A 22570-nucleotide genomic window follows, 5' to 3' on the forward strand; every position below is an offset into this window, starting at 1 on the left:
AATGAATCCCTGTGTGTATACATGCATATAAGTATTCCGAATTCTCGCAGTTGTAACGAACGTTTCTTGACTCATGACTCGTTATTATTTTTCTTGTTCTTTATCTACTCTTTTCCCTTTCCCCTCCGCAAGTGTAGGGTAGCCAACCGAGCACGTCCTTTATTAACCTTCCTGCATTTCCCTCTCCGTCTCTTTCTCTCTCTTCGAAAACGATCAATTTGCAAAGGCTTAAACCCGTTTGAAGCGGGAAGGACGTTGTTTAGGCGAATCCATGTGTTTCCTCTCATTCTCATGCTAGCTCCCTTATGACCTTCTCCCTCTCTCTCTCTCTCTCTCTCTCTCTCTCTATATATATATATATATATATATATATATATATATATATATATATATATATATATATATATATATATATATATATGTAAATAAATAAAATATCATGCTAGGTGATCCCAGTAGACTCTAGTGCCACAATTCCATATACTACCTTTTGTATGTAGCTGATTTTGATGGCGCGCAGCATATCTTTGCATACATGTTCCATGTTTTCTGCGAACCAGTTTCTCTTAAGCAAAGGGCATAGTTGCGGCTTACAAGAATTCAACACTTCTCCAGCTATCGATACACAGTGCTCTTGGGGGAGTTTCACAAGGCTGTTGTTTCACATGGGGGCACAGAAACTGGCGGGAAAAGAAGAAAAGTAATGAGCCAGCACTGCTGCTTTTTTTTTTACTGCAGATTTCCAGAGTTATCGATCAACAGCTTCTTTGACTTTTTCTTATTTGTTTCTTCTTTTTTTTTTTCACTGCATCCGTGCGTCAGGTCCGCTGGTGCGTCAAAGCCTTGCCGAAACTCTTGCGGCCGGAGGATTTTCTATTTCCATTTAAACAATGGGCCGTTTCTATTTTCACGAATGTTCACTTTAAGATGCCGGCGAATAAATTCAGTATGGCTCGTGATTTTATAGCGGAGTGTTTAGTATTTTTCTTCCAAGGATTTCCGCACGGAATAGCATGCTCTATACGGACATTGTGCCCTGCGTATCTTGTATCTTGCTCATAGCGCTTCTAAATTTGTCCGATATTTGTGTTTACAGGGTCGTCAACACTAACATTAAATAGAAATGACGTGTTTCTTCTATTTACTATTCGTCTTTTAGCATTTAAGCGAAACGAAGTAGCCGGACATTTCTGCTTGCAGCATCTCCAGTTCCAACATTTCCACACTATTTAACCCTACTTTATCTCATTTTATTTTACCTCATCTTCTTATCTGCCCATACATAACTTACCTTATCTTCTTACATATACTGACCTACCTAGCAACCAACCACATTTCTAATAGAGCTTACATGAGAGTAAATTTTTAATAAAGACCAGAATATTACCATATTGTAGCGTATGTTGACCTCCTTTTTTGTGCTACAATGCGGCATAAATGAAGCTATTCTCACTTGAACACTAATTAAGTGTCACACCTGTGGAGCCCTTGTCACTGCATAATCGCAGAGCAAAGGAACATGTCGGAAGCTGCCAATGTGTCAAAGCACTGTATGTAGCAGTGAACATGTAAGTATGCATCAGATCACTGCTACTGATTAGGGGTAAGATTAGGAGAACGAGAAAAAGACGCGAGGGGATTATATAAGCAAAATGAGTGGCAGCAAGGCAACGGAAAGAGCGAATGAGCCCGCCGCGTGATTGCAATGAGCGACTTGCGGGCTTTTTTTTTTTTTAAGTGCAGTACCAGATGTTGTTCAGTGACGTTGTTGGCTGGGCGAGTTAGTACTTATTTCGGGGGTGGAAGGGACCAGCGAACAAATAAACATGAACACAGATATCAACTGGAGAGGACAAGTTGTCCTGTCTAGTTCTCCTTAATTGTGTTCGTGTTTACTCGCCGGTCCCTTCCACCCACCAGAAGGCGTTTCCTCCAATGCAAGCTGTTTCTCGTATACGCCTTCCAGTAAGCACGTCAGCACTACGGTGTAGCTCTGTTATAGCGAGCGCAGCAAACTACTGCAAGAAACATGTGCCTTTAGTACTATGCTGCGAAGAGAATGGAAGGGGCACGCAGGTCGAACCACTGCGTTTTGTTTTAACTGTCCCACACTGGACCCGTTGATAAATAAACGCCGGAAATCGATCAACCCGCCCATCAACTCTGAAGGCTCAGTACGAAAAACATAAACATTTCGTCTTCGGTACACAAGAGCCAGGTGATCGTAGCAACTTATCTCTGGAGTTGTTGCATCTTCCTCGCTCGGGTGTATCCTGTTGTTCAGAAAGGAGAGATGTCAGGAGAGCCGTAATCCGATGCGTAGTACGCGACACAGGGACCAATACTCATTTCGATCGCTAAGTCACCAGTTTGATCACCGCACCCTCGCTTGCACTCACAATCCAGGTGTCCGGATTCACATCCACCAGGCGTTATCAGCGTCACTACGTGGGTTAGCGTGGTACCAGCTACGGTTGTTTACGCTACGCCGCTTCGATCTGACTGAAGAGTCGGCCCAGATTGCGAAAGTCGTGTGGGTATCCCGGCAGCGGCTGAAAAGAGTATTGCGTAACTAAGGGCGGTCGTCTTCCTTAGAACCGCTCAATCGACGACTACACGTGCTTCTAGTGAGGCCCTCATGCGGATGAGCCGCAGAGTACACACACATCCCGTCATAACTTGCTGCAGCCATTCTCCGATTTTAATTTTCTTTACTCCAGTACACTACAGAAAGAAATATGTTTAATATATAACTCACAAGTTCTGAACAGTTTCCACATAGCACACTGCTTGTGATGAACCTCTAGTATCGTATCAAAGTAAGGTTGATTATACGTACGCGTAATAGACGTTTTCAGTCATGCGCATCCGCGTGGAATGCCGGCGCACTACCAACTTTTCTGTAAAGAGCACCTCCGAACGTACAATTCGCTCATTTATATTGGCTCGCCGCTTGTGCCAGCTAATTCCGAACTCGCTAACTTTATTTGTTGGTCAAACCTTCTGTAAGGGCCCTCAACTCGCGCTTGGTCCGAGTTTTTCTAGATCTACGTGGTCATCAGTACATTACCACCCGTGCTTCGATTCCGATGGCATATATACGTCCGTGCGGGCACAGTTGCACCGTGACTTTTGTGCTTAATATTACGGCGGTATTTTTGTCGCAGCCCCGTCGCACTTATAGCATACTCTGCGCTGCGGTCACGGCTGAAATGTGCTCTCCGTAGCTGCCGCTTTAAGGTGAAATCACTGCAATTCAGCCCTTGTTTACTGTTTACAGTGTCGAAATAGACTTGAACTGTAAACACAGACGCGGCAATGAAGATACATGGAAACTATATACGTTATCTCTATAATTGGTTTCTGCTTCAGTCTGGTCGTGGTACCTGGTATCGTCGCTGGCGGGATTGAGAGTGCGACGTCAGGAGGACGGGGTGAATCTTCCGTCCGTTTCGGCGCAAGTACACAAGCTCCACGGACCTGAACTTTTCCCAGAGAAGAGATTAATAATTGAGAGGAAGCTTTAGCTCGGGCCCAACTCCGATGCCACCTATTCAGATACATGTAGAACGCAGAAACGCTTTTATGAGATAACCACTGGGCCGATTTTAACGAAATTTGTTGAATTTGTGAGAGAAAGTTAAATTCTAGTTACTGCCGGAAATCGGAATTTCGATTTAGGCTTGAATACTCTAGAAAAAAATTTCAAAAAATTGGTAAGTTTGAACAACACAGAAGCACGAAGTTTACAAATTCGTAGCTCTGCACCTAGGGCAGATATTGCAGTTCTGTAAACATGATCCATTAGAGCAATCAAAGCAAACAGAATTGATATGCCAATTTATATCTCAAGTGAATTTGCTACACTGTCTACAATGTTATCGCAAAGGCTTTCGTCACAAGTTAGTGCTCTATGTGAGAGCCATGTGCGATATGTATATTTTGGCCGCTTTAGATGTACTGCGAGATGTAATTGAAAGAATGGCGATGTCACTTTTCATTGTTAAAATAGAGTTGTAAACTTGCTAGTTCCGTTCTGAAGATTTTCGATTCCTGCCATTTTTATTAAGAAATTGACGAACCTAAACCAACAATTTTCAAACAGTAACTGTAACTTTTTCTTTTAAATGCCACAAACCTCAAGGCCAAATTTGGCGCAGCAGTTGCCGAGAAAAACAATTTCTCCTTTCCCGTGTGTTTAGATGGGAGGCCCCAAGCTATAAAGCTTCCCCTGAACGACGTCACTAAAGTTACTTATCAAGGCAGCAAACGGCGAACGAGTGCAGTGTCAGTAAATTCGTGTGGTCTTTTTGCCTGCACGAAACTGACGTGCAAGTGACTGCTGTCTCCGGGTTTCAATTCATGGCTGCAGTGAACGGGCATCCCCATGGACATAGAATGGGAAAGAATTGCTCGCGTATACCCTGCTTTAGGTAATCGAGGGTGACCTGTCGAGGTGTTTCACCGAGTGCTGCAAGCCGCAGTTGACGCCTCTGGCTGGGCCGCACAAGGGAACTGGTATTAAACGCCGAGCAATAAAGGGCGCCGTAGCGGGCTAAACAGTTCCGCGGGTTGAGGTTTACGACCTTGATACAGCCTAGTAGTGGCGCCGGGTTTCACTTGAAATTCTTCTGGCCTTGCATCTGCGGAGGGGAGTCAAGTGGATGCACCGTACATCGGCGCATTCGACGACCCCATCTTATCGGTTCGTCTTTGTCGTTGGCCCACGGTATCTTTTCTTTTTTCTTAAATCTCCACTGTCATCATGTTTGTCCTACTTTAGCTGTTTGCTGTGTCACTCACTCTGCCCGGCTCCAGTCGGATTTGCCACAGTATATGCGAGTCCACGCCTCTAGGTGATTGTGTATATTTCTTTTTCATTCGGGACGTTTGGCGGCAGTATTTTCCTAGATGAATCCTGAAGCGTGCAAATATATAGTAACTTCAAATGTACCTTCTTGTGTGCGTGTCGTGAGCTGGTCAGTTGGTTTTGTTTATTAAGGTCATAAGGTACTGGTTTTGAATTTGGTTGTATCACAAAATGCCATCACCTGCGCGCGCGCGAGATGTCGCTTTCAGCGCCACTACACGTAGAGGTGCATTCTCCAGCTTTCCTACCTTGTCTTTGTTGCTACAAGAAATTAATTCTACATTATAATCCTCTTTACTTTCGTATTTCCGCATGTCCTTACATCCCGGTTGCGGAAACATTTCCAAAACATGCCCTTTTCGGAAACAGCGCTGCATCATTGGGGTTCTTTCCCTCCGGCGAGGCGCGCTGTTAGTATTCTTTGCGCTAACGTAAACTAATTAGCTCAACTTAGCATATTAATAAGGTATTAACTATAAGTAGATTCAGTATAGTGCAAGCGGTTGCGGCGTTGTCTTAATTGAATGAGCTGCCATTATGAAGGGATCGCGATAGAAGGCTCGAGGAGAGACTCAATCAAATCCTTGATTGTTTAGAACAAACTAAAATTGATTGATTGATATGCTGGCTGATTTATTCGGTTCAACAAACGTATTCGATTTCTTCGCAGCAATTCTCTATTGAACATCACTTGTCAGGGCCTCCTTTAGGCTGCCTTTTTGACCACCTGGTGTTTTTAATGTGCAACCTGTGTACGGTAAAAAAAAAAAAAATCTCGGTCAAAAACAAAGAACACGGATCTTCATCACCAAAGGGATTGCTTCGCTAGCAAATGTAATGAAGTCATTTCGTTGCAGCAATAAAAAAAAAGTATGTATAAGGCTTCTTAGGCGCAAAGTGAGGCATAAGCGTATTTAATTTTCTAGGTGCACAAAAGCGTAGACGCATTTGAACGAAGAGGTGGTTAGCTTCTTTCATGGGGATGCTCAGTAGTACAAGGTGCTTTGCCTGAAGAAGCTCAAGAGGCAAAATGTTGCGATAACGTGACAGCGGATTGCGAGGATATCGTTGAGGGAAGTCGTAACACCTGCGTTACGTCTGGTTAACTCTGTATTCTTTGTTTGTTTGTTTTTCCTTCTATTTCCTTTATTGGACCTGTACCCACTGTTGATGTGCTGTCTATTAATACCTGCACTCGTTCCAAGGCAATTCCTTCGGCAGCGCGTTGGCGTGTTCCTTGACGCGCAGGTAGAACGGCTCTTCAGGTCATTATCACGTATTACCTTCCTAATCGTGCATCGAAAGATTGCGCAAATTGCGCTGACAAGGACCTATTTCCCAATACGAGTGCCTTATCGATTGACGCACGCGCAAACACTCGAGCGAAAGGTACGCCTTCCGTCTGAAAGCCGGTGACGTAACAATAAGTGTTCAAGCTACCGTTGTACATTCTCGTGCCTACCACGCACGCAAGATACATATCGCTTAGGGGCAACACTCGAAGAACGCGTATTCATCTGAGAAAGCGTCTATCTTGAGTCGACAATTGGAGGTTAAAGACTATGTCCAGACTCGAGTACTGCGCGCTATATCGCGTGACCAATATTTTGTTTTATTTTTTTTTCTGTTATAGGAAAGCTCGGGCGACAATTCGACAGCGTAAGTTTTGGTTGCATGGCTGGTAATGTCTCCAAGTAACAGTGGTGCTATTGGAGACGTCAAGGTGACGAGCTACAGATCAATTTTCACGCCCCGAAATCCTTTATAACGTTCACCCAAGTCTAAATACACGACGGTTTTTGCACTCCACATATATCGGATTGCGGCTGCCGCGAACGGGATTCGAAACCGCGACCACGTTCGCAGCCGAACACCGCAACCACAGAGCCGCCCTGGCTGGTCAGACGTGCATTAGGGACTTGATTTTTGCAAGGTGAAATATAGGCAGTGCGTCGGAATAGTCACAAACAGGGCTTGGGTTCTACGATTCATTCTATCAGCTACCAAGGGAATAGCTGTTACTTTTTTTATTTCGTAAGTTGGAAGTTATCTTGATGTGACAGCGATTCCTGCTGAAAGCAGATTTGAAACATGTTCTAGTTTACATAATTAATGTGCGGAGAGCGAACCACTCATCACCATATCCAAACTATGTTGCCACCGCAAAGCGCATGGACTTTGTCCAGGGCTGACGTCATCACGCTGCGTTTGTTCCATGGGATAGTAGCAGCCTTTGGTAGTGGTGGTGGTCCAGTAATCTGCGGAGTAGTAAAAGACCGCGAGCTTGAACATTTATTCGTTTACTTGTTCATGCTTGATTCGTATCTTCTTAGCGCCATTCTGTGTCTGTAAATATATGAATAAATGAATGAGTGAGGAAATTTCTTTCGTGGAGTTTGACTAGCATATAAAGGGCTTCGTGCTACGGAAATAATTACGGAAATAAAGGAGCTCCGCTTGATACGCGCACCGGGCTGGCAGACTTCATTCTTGCAGTTGTCAAAGCCAGATATATGCCAACATGAAAAAAAAAAATATGTCGCAACTATACGACTTTGATGCAACTGGATCGTTTTGCAAATACAATATAACGTAGTATAGGCAGACATATTGGAGTGGCATAATTTTTCATTTCTTTTCTTCTTGTGATGTGGGGCGTGTCTTAAAGCTTAGTATAGTACTTATATATATATTTGTATAAAAATGAAATTTTATAACTATACAGTGGCACAGTTGGGCATTGCAAAATTGAATTACGTTAGTTCAGATTAAATCCGCAATTTAGAGCCAATTTTTCCACCTAACCAGAGTGCTTGTTTGCGAGTTTAATACCATCTCGATCACAGAATACGAGGTGCAGTATTTAGAAGCACGTCCTCGTCAAAATTCCACAAAATGCACTTGCACTTACATACATTGTAATCATCGCATTTTAAATGTCGGTAAAGAGCGTTAACTTGTAACGCATTTCTGAATCTTGTTTCTACGAATTCAGTCTACTTGTTTCATTTTCCGAGGCATGCATTTACTCTCGTGGTATCGTGACACTTATGGGATTGTCAGTGATCGCTTTGTAGCTGGTATTATAAAGATCTCAGCAACGTTTGTAACAGCAGAGGCTCCCATACTAATTATGTATATTCCATCCATTTTCAGAGATCTACAACGACAGCGCAACTGCTGTTATTCGACGCACTCTTTTGTACTTTACATACGTGAAATCGGTCACTTTGCATCCAGGAAACTCTCCGCGGTGCCACACTCTGGAACGCGGTGTGCAATATATATATATATATATATATATATATATATATATATATATATATATATATATATATATATATATATATATATATATATATATGAAGCATTGCGATAACAACACTGTCGCTACGTCGTGACAAGTGCCGCCATTTTCTTGGACATACATTCGATTGTAGCGCATCCGTACAGAGCAACCACGATTCACTCCATTTCGGCTGTAAAATGTAGTTTCAGGTAGGTTGACGATCGTAAAATAACGTAGCAACGCGTAAGAGAAAATGGCGGTACGGGAGCAACATGAGAAGTACTGTCGATTCTTTCTGCTCTTCTGTCGTAAATGGTTGTTATCGGGCTATTTCGGTAAAAGCGTAACCAAAGGAGCTGCTTGAAACGATTTCGCCATTTAGCTTTTTCAAAATGTCTGTCTGTAGATTTGGCAGAAACAAGCCACAGTTGCTCATTATCCTTTAAAACCTTGCGATGGCTGCTTTTCTCGTTCGTGCGTAAGAATTCGGTAAAATTTGCTCTAGCGTTGCAGTTATTACCTGCTGATTTTGCTTTCGCTCAACCATTTCCCTTGTTCGATAAAAGATAAACGAAAGGGAAACGAAAGGCGAAGGATATTTATCGTCTTCAAGCATGACCATTGGCGCGTTCTTCAGTGTACAGTGCGCAAAATGGATCTTTGTACTGCCATGACAGACTTGATAATGGACACGCCGGGAGAGAGCCCACTTCACTCGAAAAAACGACAGACGTCCAGCCGAGTCGGGTTTCCACACTTTTTTTTTTCTTTATCACGTGTGCACCTGTTTCTGGTGCACATAGCTTATCGTAAGTCACGGGAAAAACAATGGACACAACTGCGAACGTGAGTGTCGGGCGCAGCACGGCTTGACCGCTTCCAGTATTGACACTTTCGTATCGGCACACCGTTTGCACATCTGCACTCGGCTGACGTCTGATCCGGTGGTATACTCTTTCAAGTGGGACATACTTAGGCCTAGCCGCTGTCGCACTACGGGTTGACCAGGAATTGGCACTCGCTTTACGAGTGCATGGAATAAGGACGCTAGCTTACGAAAGCTTTGCAGTTGTGCTAGCGATCACTGAGGTCACGAGGTAATTGTCGAGCTGATTCTGGGTCGCCGTTATGGTCCACCGCCCTCAATCTTTTCGATAACCGATCGCTGTCGGAACGCAAAATATGACAATGGCCACCTTACCACGCACTTCTGGTTATCAGAAGAGAGTGCGGACGGTGCGAACGTGTAGAATGCTTCGGCGTGCTTTTCCTTACATTTTATTTGGGCGTTGTGCTCCCTCCTACTGCTACTTTGTACTCTTTTTATACTTTCTTGCCGCTGTACAATGACTGCCTACAACTAACGCTTTGGAATGGCGCAACCCGCCGTGGTTGCTTATGGCTATGGTGTTGGGCCGCTAAGCACGAGATCGCGGGATCGAATCCCGGCCACGGCGGCAGCATTCCGATGGGGACGAAATGCGAAAACACACGTGTACTTAGATTTAGGGGCACGTTAAAGAACCCCAGATGGTCCAAATTTCCGGAGTCCTTCACTACGGCGTGCCTCATACTCAGAAACTGATTTTGGCACGTAAAACTCCATAATTAAATTTTGTGTGTCTGAAATGGCGCACTTGCCCATGTGCGTAAAGTGCAAGTGTGAAGAGACCATGGATCATCTTCTGTGCCACCGTGCTCGCTTCGATAAACAACAGCAGACTTTCCAGTGTGCCTTGAATAGACTGGATAATAGGCGATTTACAGAAGCGAATGTCTTGAGAGCCTGTACGAAAGCCTACTCATTTCTTATTGGAATGTCTGACACACCGATCTTAGACTCGTGCAACTGTGAAGAAACGATCGGGCACGTTTTGTGTTTTTGTAATCTCTATGACAACGAACGCGACGTTCTTCAGAGGGAGCTAAACCGATTAAATAACAGACCATTTTCAAACTAAGATTCTCGAACCATGGCCCCACGCGTCGCAGGCTTACAAAGCGACGCGGGCACTGCTACGTTTCATGAAAGCTACTGGCCTCAATGAGCGATTATAGGCGCGAAGTTATGGACAAGCACACGTATTCACATCGATAGTACCTGGTTCCCCCTCTCCTTTCTTTTCTTCCCTTGAACCCCTTCCCCTGCGTGTAGGGTAGCAAACTGGACGTGCGTCTGGTTGACCTCCCTACCTTTCCTGCCTTAATTTTCGTCCTCGCCCCCCCCCTCCTCCCTTGGAAGCCTGGCCTCACAGCTCATCAGCCCAGAAAGCTATTCGAGCTCTTCTACAGTACCTGAAGGCGACAGCCTTGAGTGCCTTACTTTCGCTCTCTCTTTCATTCACTCGTCCTCCCTCTCCCCACGTGCAGGGTAGCAAACTGGACAATGTCTGGTTAAACTCGCTGCCTTTCCTCCCTCCCTTTTCTCTCTTAGGGTGGCATACTAAGAACCATATCCCGTCTTTTAACCTCCGCCCCCTACCTTTTTTTACCCTCTTCTAGAATTGAGGCTACTAAATGATCGTCCACTGAGCGTAGACACTACTGGAATACCGTCCCCACTTCTCATCGGCAGTGAAAGCACGCTGGTGCTTTTTGAAAACGGATGGCTTTTGCGAGTGCCTTGAAATTCTGTTTCTGTGCATGTGCAGACATTCCCCCCCCCCTCTCTCTATCTCTCTATCTATCTCTCACACACACACGCACGCACGCACACGTACACGCACACACTTCTTTCGATTCCCATTTTCCTCTTCCCCTGCGTAGGGTAGCCAGCCCGGCGCTTTTCTGATTAGAACCCTTTTCTTTTAGAAACGCCTCAGAAGTGTTGACAATGTAATGTTTCTTGCTAACAGTGTGAAACGCGAGAAGATTGCATTACTGTATATCGCTGTGTTCTTCGATATTAACGGAGCGTTGAAAAGCGCTATTCACTATGCTACCTTGTATACAGTGCGGTCCACTGCTAAAGGGAACATCCTAATGTGCCATTCTTACTTTGGTGACGCTCTAGCTGCGTGTGCCGGCGCATTTTTTTTTTGCTTTTAGTACAGACAGACAGTTTATTCCGCCTTCAGTTCACCAAGAAGACAAAATGCCAGGACTGGAGCAAGAAGTTGCTTTCCAGCAACTCGACAAGGACTCCGGCCCTGATTGCATTTGGCAGTGAGAACATATACATAATAGACATGAAACGCATACATATCTGACATTCTAATCACTAAATATAAAATAATATATGAACATGTATTTATATTGTAATCATAATTTCTACTCGTGATGATTACCTACTACAATACATTGATAGCATCAATATTATTTCAGACACAACGCAGTACACAGAGTGCATGCGCCAGTACCACCAAACGCAGGTAATATCCTTCGAAGCCGGCTCATTGTTCATACATTTATACCAGAAGGAAAAATACGCACGTGTTCTACACTTATGTGGTTTAGCGGTGCGCCACACGGCATGCTCTATAAGGTCCACAGAAGGCGGCGATCGTGTAAGCAGCTGAATCTCTGGCTATCACTCCAACTCCACCGAAATGAAAAATATTGGAAGTATATTATTGTAATCTAGCAAATTCGCTTTTCTTAGTAGTCGACCCTGCCTAGACGTATCCAACCTAGTTACCCCTAGTAGGGCGATGAGCCATTTATATTTCAATAAAGCTTTATCATCATTCAGCTAGATGCAAGTGGGTCGAAACAATTAGACGTGCCCCTTTCCGCGCGTGCATCACGGAGGATTCACCTACGGCATCGCAGTGACATGCGCTGCGGATGCCATGGCAGCATCGGGTATGACGTAGTTTACATAATATTTCTTTAGGTGCAATGTGTGTGTGCTGTGCTGCGTGCTCTCTCTCCCTCTCCCCTTTCCCCATCTTTCATCTCCCCTATCCCTCTCCCATGTGTAGGGTAGCAAACCGGTTAAGCTAAACTGGTTAACCTCCCTGCCTTTCCTTCTCCACTTTTTCCTTCCTTCCTTCCTCCTTTAGGTGCAAGTTCAGTGGACAGACTCACTGTTGTTCTCGGTGTGGGATGTTCACGAGTTCTTGCGATATTCTCTATGTCACTGCAGTCACGAGTTCTCAAGCGCCCAATCAGGCCGCGCTACAACTTGACGCGCGTGACACGAGCTCGAACGGCGTGACAATAATCTGACCTGAGGATCGGCACACCGCCTGCCTGTTGCGCGCAGCGAACCCGCTCCTTGTTATCCCGTGTTGTAGCGGCCTTTATAATGCGACGTGTAACGGGAAGTGCAACTAAAGTATTGCTGACAATTTTGTTTACCGCGCATATCGGCGGCAGCACTTTTGCGTGTCAATAAACAAGATCGCACTTTCTGTGGCTTTGCCGCGTAGCTTTTCTGCGATACGGAGAAGACAATGGCTCGGTCCTGCGAGTGCCAAGCGAACATAAAGGCAGTGGACCACAAGTTACAGGACCCGCGTAACCAGAAATACATATTAACTTATAATACGAAGACCTTTTGGAGGATTGCCTTATTGAGCACACGGTATATCTTGGTCGACAATGCCGAAATTATTTGTGCATTGTTAGAAAAAGCGGTGCTGCGACACATGTTATGTAGGAGAGAGAGAGAGATAAAGAGGAAAGGCAGGGAGGTTAACCAGATATCATTCTCCGGTTTGCAACTCTACACTGGGGATGGGAGATAGGGATTAGAAAGAGGGCAGAGGAAAGCGTTAAAAAAACAAAGAAAAAAAACGCACAGATGGAGGCACACACACACATGTTATGTAGGAGTGTGCATATGAAAGGCAGCGTCACATAAATGTGCGTGTCTCCGACTAAGTTGTCTCTTTGCAAAATTAAATGCTTCCTGGTTGGCTAGCAACTGATGATTTGCACTGATAAGTGACCGAAAAGCCTTTGACTCACCGTTTAGTCTAATCCACAACGTGTACTGCTACTGCGTCGCCTCGACGGCGTCTGCAAATTATGTGTTACCAGGTGGTCGAATGTACGGCAACATTAAGTCAGTGACAAAACTGCGCTAAAGAAAGTTCATTGTGCTTGTTACTATTGCTAATTATCGTGTGGTGTGTGAAAGCTATTTGCTCATAAAGCTTGTTCTTTATCTTTCCGCCAGTCGAAGTCCTTCAGCGAGAAAATTCGGGGTCAGATCAACTCATCGACTGCGGTCAAGTTCGGCTGGATACAAGGAGTGCTGGTGAGTACCCACGTTTTGGAGCAATAGTAACGCTTGTGCTCTGAAATTTACATTGTTAAAAGCGTCGTTGGTAGGAGAGGCGTATACTAGCATGTTCTAGAATTGTTTGTCATCTTCTCTACTTTTATTTCTCTGGCATTTAATTTTTATACAATTTGCAACACTGCCAAACAATCACTTTTTATGAACTCTATCCTTCATTTCCAACGGTTCTTGCCCATGCATTTCCGAGATTTTGACGCGTTTCGTGTATTTCACCATCCGACCAGGTCCGATGCCTTCTCAACATATGGGGTGTGATGCTGTTTCTTCGGCTGTCCTGGGTCGTAGGACAAGCTGGAATTGGTGAGTGGTGTAATTTTCGACGGAAATGTATAAAGCTGGAGAAAAGAGACAGAAAGTGAGGAGTGCGCCAATGTTTTATGTTTATGGGAGATGGAGAGTGAAGTCATAAGATAAAGGCAGGGAGGTTAACCAGGCTGAGTGCGGCAGGCTACCCTGCACTGGGGAAGCGGGAAAGGGGAGTGAAAGAGAAAAAGGAAGAAAGTCGGTCACAGTCTCCACTGCTACGCCCACACGCGCACACAAGTCACAGGTTGTCGTACATGCTGGTGCATTTCAAGAAACGCGCCAGCGCCTTTGGGGCCTTGCACATTGCAGGCGCACGAGGCTACGGGTCCAAGATCTTCTCCTCTGTGAAAGGACGGTTGTCTAAGTGTTCCAAAGCTGTACGAAGGGCACCCCTGTCGTCTTCCTATGTAGGGAAATCACACAGGATATGTTTGGTCGTTTCTTCGACACAACATATGCTGCAGTTGGGACTGTGCGACATTCCAATTAGAAATGAGTTGGAGCGCCTGAAATTCAAACACAGCCTTCACTTTTTTGAGCGTCGAGCATTCAAGCGCACTATTAGTTCTAGTATGGCGTTAGTGTATAAGACATCATTATATGCATCTTGACAAGAAGTTACTAGTAGCGTTGTTGCTTCCGTATGCGTCTTGGCAACTTTTTTTTTTTAATCCAGAGGTAATACTTGTTTTTCAGGATAAACATCCCTATTGATACAAAGTATGAAAGAACACTCACTCGCCCAAAGGGTCATATCTGCAGTTTGATAAATTACACGCCGTAACATTAAGTGGGCTATCGCACGCTAGAACTTTAACTGTCATCACGAGCTGGAGTGATGTCGGAGAAGCTGTAGCGATTGTTTGATGTGTCATTATAATTACGACCTTCTCACCCGGCAGCTTTTCCACCAGAAGCTTATTTTAAGGCAACACTGGACAGGAATAACTTATATACGCATGTGAATTCTATGTCGGAGTCACCATTGGATCCAAAGCTGACAGTTTTATCCCAATGTATGCTCGTATGCGTGTAAGCATGGAAAGTTCAGCGATGAAATGTTGCTAAAATGTACGCTGCTTCAAGAACATTTGCGGTTGTGCCTACGTTTATTCCTCTCAATTTTTCAAATAAGACAGTGTTTGGGTAAGTGACAGCATTTTTTTCTTTATCCGTCGTTTTCAATGTCTCCAAGGTTACAGGGTTATTCAAGAAAATTGGTCGCTGTTTCCTCATCCGGACTCATAAGCAAGGGCATTTTATTTCACTTTGCGCAACCGTTATGGAAAAGAAAACATTCGGTGTGCGTTGAGCGCGACGGTTTTAAAAGAAACGTTGTTTCCGGTTGGCAGTAACTCGAGAATATATAGGTCATAAAAGTACTTTGGGAAATTAAATTTTCATATTGAAACTGTGTATAGCAGGCCTTGTTTCGGGTTATGACAGGAGCTTTGGAAATCAGCTGCAAGTTGCAGTCACGAGGAGATAACGATTTTGGCAAGATACGCATTCTTTTCGCTCATTTTTCTCGTGTAAATTCTTGAGCATTCATTCTTTAAGTGCGGTACATTGTGTTCGCGCTAAGCGGAGTGAGGTGTAGTCATCGTATGGTAAAATCTGTCGTTATTGGAAGTATACGATGTAATCGGAAGTTGTACTGCAGCACGACTAAAACGTTCCCGTGACTTCTTTCTTTTTTTTTTGAATTACAGTCCAATAGCTTCAGCTACTCAGCAAAGGTTTCCAGAAACGCAAGAGGTTACTTGTTCAATTATTGCAGGTCTTGCCATTGCCATCATCCTACTAGCATCAGCAGTCACCATGCTGACAACGCTTTCCATGTCGGCAATTTGCACAAATGGAGAAGTAAGAGGAGGTACGTAGATCTAGGACGAGTATTAGGTGAATCTGTTTTGAAAAAAAGAAAGGGAAAACATGAGCATATAAGTTCAGATGGTGCATTTGCTTTCTAACATTTGACGCAAAAGCGTACATGTGCGTACGAGTTTCTACTTACGTACAACTGAAGCAATAATACTTTCTTGCGGACTTGTTGGTTCATACTTGAATTATAAACTTGATGCACAAGATGCACAAGAAGATAAAAAAGAGGACGGGACAGAGGGCAGACCGAAATAAAGTTGGCAGTCAGCGCTCTGCCCTCCTTCTTTTATTTCTTGTGCATTTTGCATAGCTCGTTTATAATTCAAGTACAACTAAAACCTGTTAAATCGGAGTATGCACACCAGTCTAAGCAGTACTGGTAAAACCAAAGTAATATTTTTGAACCATTCTTTTCATCTTTCTGACTCATTTCCACCGTGTGAATTAGCAAACAAGATGTTTGTCTAAAAAGCATCTCTTTGTTTTTGTGATAAAAATAATGTTTGTTCATTAAGAAAGTGCGCGGTCAGAAAAATATAACGCTAGACTGTAGTCGCCACCATTCTTCGCACTATCCACCAAATTTTCTTTAAATACACAATGCAGGTGGGACGTACTACATGATATCACGGAGTCTTGGGCCGGAGTTTGGCGGTGCCATCGGGTTGATTTTCTCATTAGCAAATGCTGTGGCCGTTGCCATGTACGTCGTCGGTTTCGCAGAAACCGTGCAAGCCGTATTGAAGGTGAGGACTCGAATCATAAGTGTTCCTTGCGCCTCCTTTCTTTTTAGTGAAGGCATTTCGTAAAAGGCAAGGTGATGTGATTTATCGACGTGAAAAAAAAATATTGTTAACCATCGTTGCATTCTTCCTTTCACATATTTGCGTTTGTGCATTCTTTTTCACTGGATTGTTTGGCATTCTCATGTACACAATTAGGACTCCCCCAATGGCTATAGAAAGGCATCTTATTCTTGTTGCACGTAACTAGGCATCGTAGTACTGGAACGTTAAGCGTATTGATTTGCTGTTCGACGTCGCACCACGTTTAAAATGCCATCTACGATATCTGTTTGTCGCACTACGACAAGACGTGCGAGTTTTGATGCTTCAAGTCCTTGCTTTGGCACCCTGAAATTGACCCATGACGAATATCTGCACCGATGCTGGTACCCCGCATTTGCGATCTGCTATTAGTATCACCTAAACGGCAGGCATCTTCTGCAAGAGATGCCTCTGCGATGCGGTTGCGAAGCTTTAAACTGTGGTTTGTGTGGTGGCTATCCAACCCGCAGAGGCAAGACCAGCTGATTGTGGACGGTGACATGAACGACATCCGCATCATCAGCTGCGCCACGGTGGTCGTGCTTCTCTGCATCGCGCTCATCGGCACCGAGTGGGAGTCCAAGGTGGGCGGACTTTTGCTTCGACTTCTCCGGTAGTTGTAGTGCAACGCGTTCTTACATTATAGCAGCTATGCCCACTCTTTCTTCCTGACGCATTGCATCGGATACCAGGCGCAAATCGTGCTGCTCGTGATCCTGTTGGCAGCCATGGTTGACTTCGTTGTCGGATCCTTCTTCGCGCCCACCACAGACCTCTTGGCCAAGGGCTTCGTTGGTTACTCCGGTGAGTCAGCCGCGGGCACGAAATGTGGCTCTGCCGGTCTTGCCTAAGCACGCTGCGTGCTTTCTTGGCAATGTGCAGTGTACGCACTCTTGACACTGTGGCGAGAAAGTTATGTAAACTTTACAATTCGCAGAAAAACGAACTGACGGAGCACATTTCCGGTTATTACTTTATACTCTGCCTGTGACGTCTCCGATTGTGTGTAGAAGCCTCACTGTTTGTCTTTCCACCAGGGACCACTAGAAATCCTTTCAGATTTTCCCCACCATTGTTACTTCTACATTAACTACTATTACTCGCTCAGCACAGCTCACAGATGCGATTTGCACTTTTTGAAAGCTTTATGCGGGTGGAGACAGTGCCGCGCACAATCACATGTGGCTAATTTTTTATGCCGAAGGGCAAACTAACATGAAACAAATATTTTGTTTCGCCATGCCGAACAGCATGCTATAGAAATGAACACACACACAAACCGTCTTGCGCGGCATGTAAATAAGGCCGGAATTTAAAACACATTATAAGACAGCAGGGTTGATTAGAGAGCGAACGGGTGCAACCGAATTTCTAGCTAGGATTAAAGGAATAAATCGAGATGGGTGGACCATGATGAATGCGCGGAGCAGACAACCGGCGGTCTGTTATACCGATGCCACACAGGGCGCTTTCGATCGCGATGGAATCCGATCGAACGGGATCGTATTCTTCAACCGCGATTGGCTCTCCTCCGCAACTTCGGCTAAGGAGCCGATCAATATCGGGATATTCAATTGCAGTCGAGCCACATCGCGATCAAAACTACCCTGTGTGGTACCGGCATTATTCAGGTTGCGTACAAAGGGAAGGGAAATGGAGTGTAGATGCGGCAGAGCACTAGGTTATGTGACAAAATTAGGAAATCTACAGGCGGAGGACGGAGTGAATTGACACAAGAGAAGGGTAATTGGAGATCACTGGGGGAGGCCTTCGTCCTGCTGCGGGCATAAAATAGGCCGATGATGATGATGACCCCGACAGAGCGATTCAAGTGTCCAGCTGTGCCATTGAACACAATACATTTTGTCGTCGCGCAAACTGTGTGCACTTTGTGTGAAAAAGTTGTTCATCTCATTTTTACAGGCACTCTATTCATGGAGAATTTAAAGCCGGGCTTCAGGGACGGCGAAACTTTCTTCGACGTCTTTTCTATTTTCTTTCCGGCGGCCACGGGTATCTTGGCAGGTGCCAACATCTCCGGCGATCTAAGGGTGCGAAATTGAAAAATCTTCCTTTGTTTTCTAATATTATAGACGAGTCGTGAGCGCATCGCCGAGAATTTGCGGCGATGCGCACACGTTAGGCAATTAACCGACCTTCACCGATTCCTGTCTCATGGTTATATTGCGCTCAGTTTTACACAGACGATGTTAAGGAAGGACAGGACGTGGACGGACGTAGCGCAAACTACCAACTGTTTATTACTGTTAAATAACGCGCTTATATGTCCTTCCTTAACATCGTCTGTGTAAAACTGAGCGCAATATAACCATGAACGTTCACCAACTAGCCCCCTTCATTGCTTTACTAGATTCCTACCTATTAAGGGAGGCGATGAGAAATACGCAACCAGAAGATAATCATGGTTGTTGGGAGGAGATGTCTATATCGAAGGCTTTTGAAGTGAATGTTCTTAAATGCTCTCAATTCACGAAGATCAGCCCGGGATAACGAATACAGAACTGTGGGAAATAATACTAAATCTAGAAAAGCGTTTCAGGCGCAAATTTTAAATAAAGCAAATGACGCGTAAGTATCTTTCGGCGCAAATGACGTTCGACGTAGCTGGGTAATTTGCTTCACGTTCACGCCGTTTCCAAATCAGTTGACACGATCTTAGCAAGCGATAAACGCCCACGCAAATGCACTGAGTTTCAAGTGATTATTCAGCCCTGTCTCCGAAACTTCACAGTGTAACAAGATCGAAGTTTTCAAAGCTTTCTTGTTCCCACCCTCACACCACAAGCCCTGTCTCCGAAACATCTTCACAGTGTAACAAGATCGAAGTTTTCACAGCTTTCTTGTTCCCACCCTCGCACCACTCGTGCAGGACCCTCAGAAGGCGATCCCCCGCGGCACCCTGCTAGCCATCTTCATCACGACCGTGTCGTACATCGCCTTCGCCGTCATAGCCGGCACCACAGTCCTACGTGACGCCAATGGCTTCCCTTTCAACCTGACCGAAGCCGGAGTCAACTTCGCCGACATCTCCAACTGCACCATGTCCGAGGCTGACAAGTGCGAGTACGGACTCATGAACTACTTTCAGGTGCGGTCACTGTTTCCCGATTGACCCCCTTTGCGCGCTGGCCCAAAACTGCTCATTTGAGTTCTGATCACGCTGAAACGTAATTCACTAAACTGCAATAGCTTTTGCTGGAGCTTGCAGATTTCTTAAGGTTGTTTACATTCCAGAGTTTGCCTCCCCCTTGTCAATGAACAGAAGTAGCTAGGGTGTGCATACATAGTTTTCAGAACCTGGGATGTTAATTACTTTCATTTTCGGTGGCCTTTAGAAATAAGTGGTACTAAACCAGATATACTTGCAGCCTTCATCAATACCAGCACTGGTAATGGCGTCAGCAGACGTATTCTGTAAGAACTCTTTTCCTCCAATTCCATTTATTTCCTTATCATCCGTCGCTCTGAGTGGTTGATCCCGGGAATAGCGGTGGCGTGGCTTCGTCCAAGCCAATGAAAAAAGGAAAAAAATATGGAAAAATACCTTTCTTTTTTTCAGAACTCCTTTGCAGAATACGGCCCCCGCCCTGCTATTTCTAACTAATTTAAATGAACTGCAAAGCAAAACTTAGCGCCTACCTGCGGTCTTACAACTATTTCAACTGTCAACGCAGGTCATGGAAATGGTGTCCGCGTATGGCCCTCTGGTCATCGCCGGCGTCTTCGCTGCCACGCTGTCCTCGGCGTTGGCCAGCCTGGTCAGCGCCCCCAAGGTCTTCCAGGTAAGTGTCGACTGCCAGTCTTGCTAACAGACACAGTGGGCACTGTTGGTGCACTGTTCATGACTGAGAAAAAAAAGTGTTATTTCTGTCCTCGGAACATAACCCACCAATCGTTGCTATCAGTTTGAAGTAGTGAGCATCCCCGTTTCCATGGTCACAGGCTTTGTGCAACGACAAGCTCTTCCCGTACATCCACTGGTTCGGCAAGGGCTTCGGAAAGAACAACGAACCTCGGCGAGGCTACCTGCTCGCCTTCGGCATTTCCCTCGCGTGCTGTGCCATCGGCAAGTTCACTTTCTTTCTCTGAGCTTGGTGAAGGGTCTGAGGATTTGCAGCAGTACTTATGTAAATGCGGTGTGCCGATGGCGATGAGCGCAACCAACTATTATTTTTTGTGCGTGTCATTTGCACCACGTTCTTTTTAATTATAATTTTCTTACTTGTAACACAACTTGCAGTTTAAAAATTTCGAAATGGCGAAACGTGCAACAAAAATTACCTCTGTATAATACGGCTCAGTAATCCGCAACTGATTTAAAACGAATAGCATGTATATCATCTTCACGCAGAACGTTCTCAGATAAGTATCTGATAAAGACGTTGGACCCCATTTTCCTATCTTATTTTGCAACTAAGCAGTTGAAGATCGCGACAGCGTGCTTCTAATTTTTCTATAGGGCTTCTGTGCATTTCATCTTTTTCGCACCTAATGACCGACCGCCCAAGCTGAGGTTCTTGTACTTTGTTCTAGCGCTCAGTTCAATATATATTCTGTTACTTTATAGACACTACTCACCTGAAGCCATGGTCTTTCTTTTTTTGCAGGCGAGCTGAACGCCATCGCGCCCATCATATCCAACTTCTTCCTCGCGGCCTACTGTCTCATCAACTTCTCCTGCTTCCACGCTTCGTTCACCAGGATGCCTGGTGAGCTAGCATACTGTACTTTGAGCAGAAATGAGGATACATTGTTCACTTTTCAAAGCCCAACGTTGTCAGACAACTGGAATTAACGGTTTTTCTTTTGTAATGTAAACTACTACAAAATAAGCTTTATAATTGGTTCGGATAGACGGTGCTTGATTTTGCTTCTACAAAAGCAGATATGTGATGGACATTAAACAGAGTGGAAGGCTTATGAACTACGATGTTTCTCGTTTTGTTCGGGATAAACATTGTCAAGGGAGAAAAAGAGAGGCGTGCTATTCCAACCACAATAAAAAAAAAAGAATAACGAAAAAGGACTGTTTGACCCCCGCAGCCTGGTTAACATATGTATTTGGGCTTTCTGTTTGTAAACAAGGCTCCCGTATGGAGACGTAAGAGGTCTTTTTCATTTGGCTAAATTTTGGCCGGCGGAGCATCCGATTGTTGCCTTTCACAACGAAAAACTTGTTTCCTTGTCACAACGCCTCGCTGCTTGCTTTTGTATCACATAAACGACTAAAAAAGAGGGGGGGGGGCAGAGTGGAAGGGTAAGTTAAATACTGATATTATTTGTGATGTTAGCAATTACGGTAGTTCCTATTGCAGGAAAAAGTGAAGAAAAATTAAGAACGACTGATGTCATCGCGTACGCTCTGTCATTCGAGCGTTGTCCTTCGTTGCCACACTTGTGCAAAGCGCGTCCATTACGACTCATTTTTACAGCCCGAGCGATTTTACTTTTTCTTTTTGACTACGCGTACCTAGAGAGAGAATTAGGAACGTACCCACTCATCGCACGCAGTCGACCATAGTGCTTTCACACGTCGATGTCGCATGTATGCTTATCTCGTTTCGTCTTGTCGGATGTTTTTCGCCGAAACTGCGGCGCGGACTTTGTAAATGCCATGAACATGAGCGCCGAAGCCGGTCGTCCTAACCTTCCTTTTCTTTTCCATAAATGTAGGTTTCCGGCCTGCGTTCCGCTACTACAACCTGTGGGTGAGCCTGGTGGGTGCCATTCTCTGCCTGAGCGTCATGTTCATCACCAATTGGCCCACGGCACTCGGCACATTCGCCATCATCCTCGGGCTCTATATCTTCATCTACAACAGAAAGCCTGGTACGTCCGCACGCTTTCAGCTCTCTCAAACTTCGGCGAGGTTATTGGGCGCTTTTCAGGCGGATAGCTCGCAAGTTCATTTCGGCAACTACAGTTCACTTGTGTGAACTGCGCCCATCGCGCAGGTCACCAACTCCACTGAGCACAGCGCAATCTACGATTCGTACCGTTGCCGGATACATGGGTATGACAGTCAAGAAACCCTATCGCCGTAAAATGAGCAGTAGTCTTGAGGCGCAGAAACATCGTTGCAGGGAGGCCGGTTTCAAGGACTCGATCTTCGTCTCGTGTGC

At 44.9% G+C, this 22570-nt stretch overlaps 1 protein-coding gene across 1 annotated transcript in view; it reads left to right on the forward strand.

The window, feature by feature from the left end:
• The window catches only part of LOC135914084 (solute carrier family 12 member 2-like), an 82362-nt gene that overhangs the window by 37175 nt on the left and 22617 nt on the right, over positions 1 to 22570 (forward strand). The window contains exons 2-13 of the mRNA XM_065446869.1: positions 13285 to 13365; positions 13635 to 13710; positions 15497 to 15592; positions 16207 to 16346; positions 16898 to 17011; positions 17120 to 17231; positions 18351 to 18478; positions 19318 to 19536; positions 20123 to 20230; positions 20391 to 20514; positions 21056 to 21157; positions 22122 to 22277. Of these exons, the coding sequence (XP_065302941.1) occupies positions 13285 to 13365; positions 13635 to 13710; positions 15497 to 15592; positions 16207 to 16346; positions 16898 to 17011; positions 17120 to 17231; positions 18351 to 18478; positions 19318 to 19536; positions 20123 to 20230; positions 20391 to 20514; positions 21056 to 21157; positions 22122 to 22277 (1456 nt within the window). The remainder of the gene's footprint in view (positions 1 to 13284; positions 13366 to 13634; positions 13711 to 15496; positions 15593 to 16206; positions 16347 to 16897; positions 17012 to 17119; positions 17232 to 18350; positions 18479 to 19317; positions 19537 to 20122; positions 20231 to 20390; positions 20515 to 21055; positions 21158 to 22121; positions 22278 to 22570) is intronic.

This window comes from Dermacentor albipictus, chromosome 1 (assembly GCF_038994185.2).
Source record: "Dermacentor albipictus isolate Rhodes 1998 colony chromosome 1, USDA_Dalb.pri_finalv2, whole genome shotgun sequence".
Taxonomy (NCBI): Eukaryota; Metazoa; Arthropoda; class Arachnida; order Ixodida; family Ixodidae; genus Dermacentor; species Dermacentor albipictus.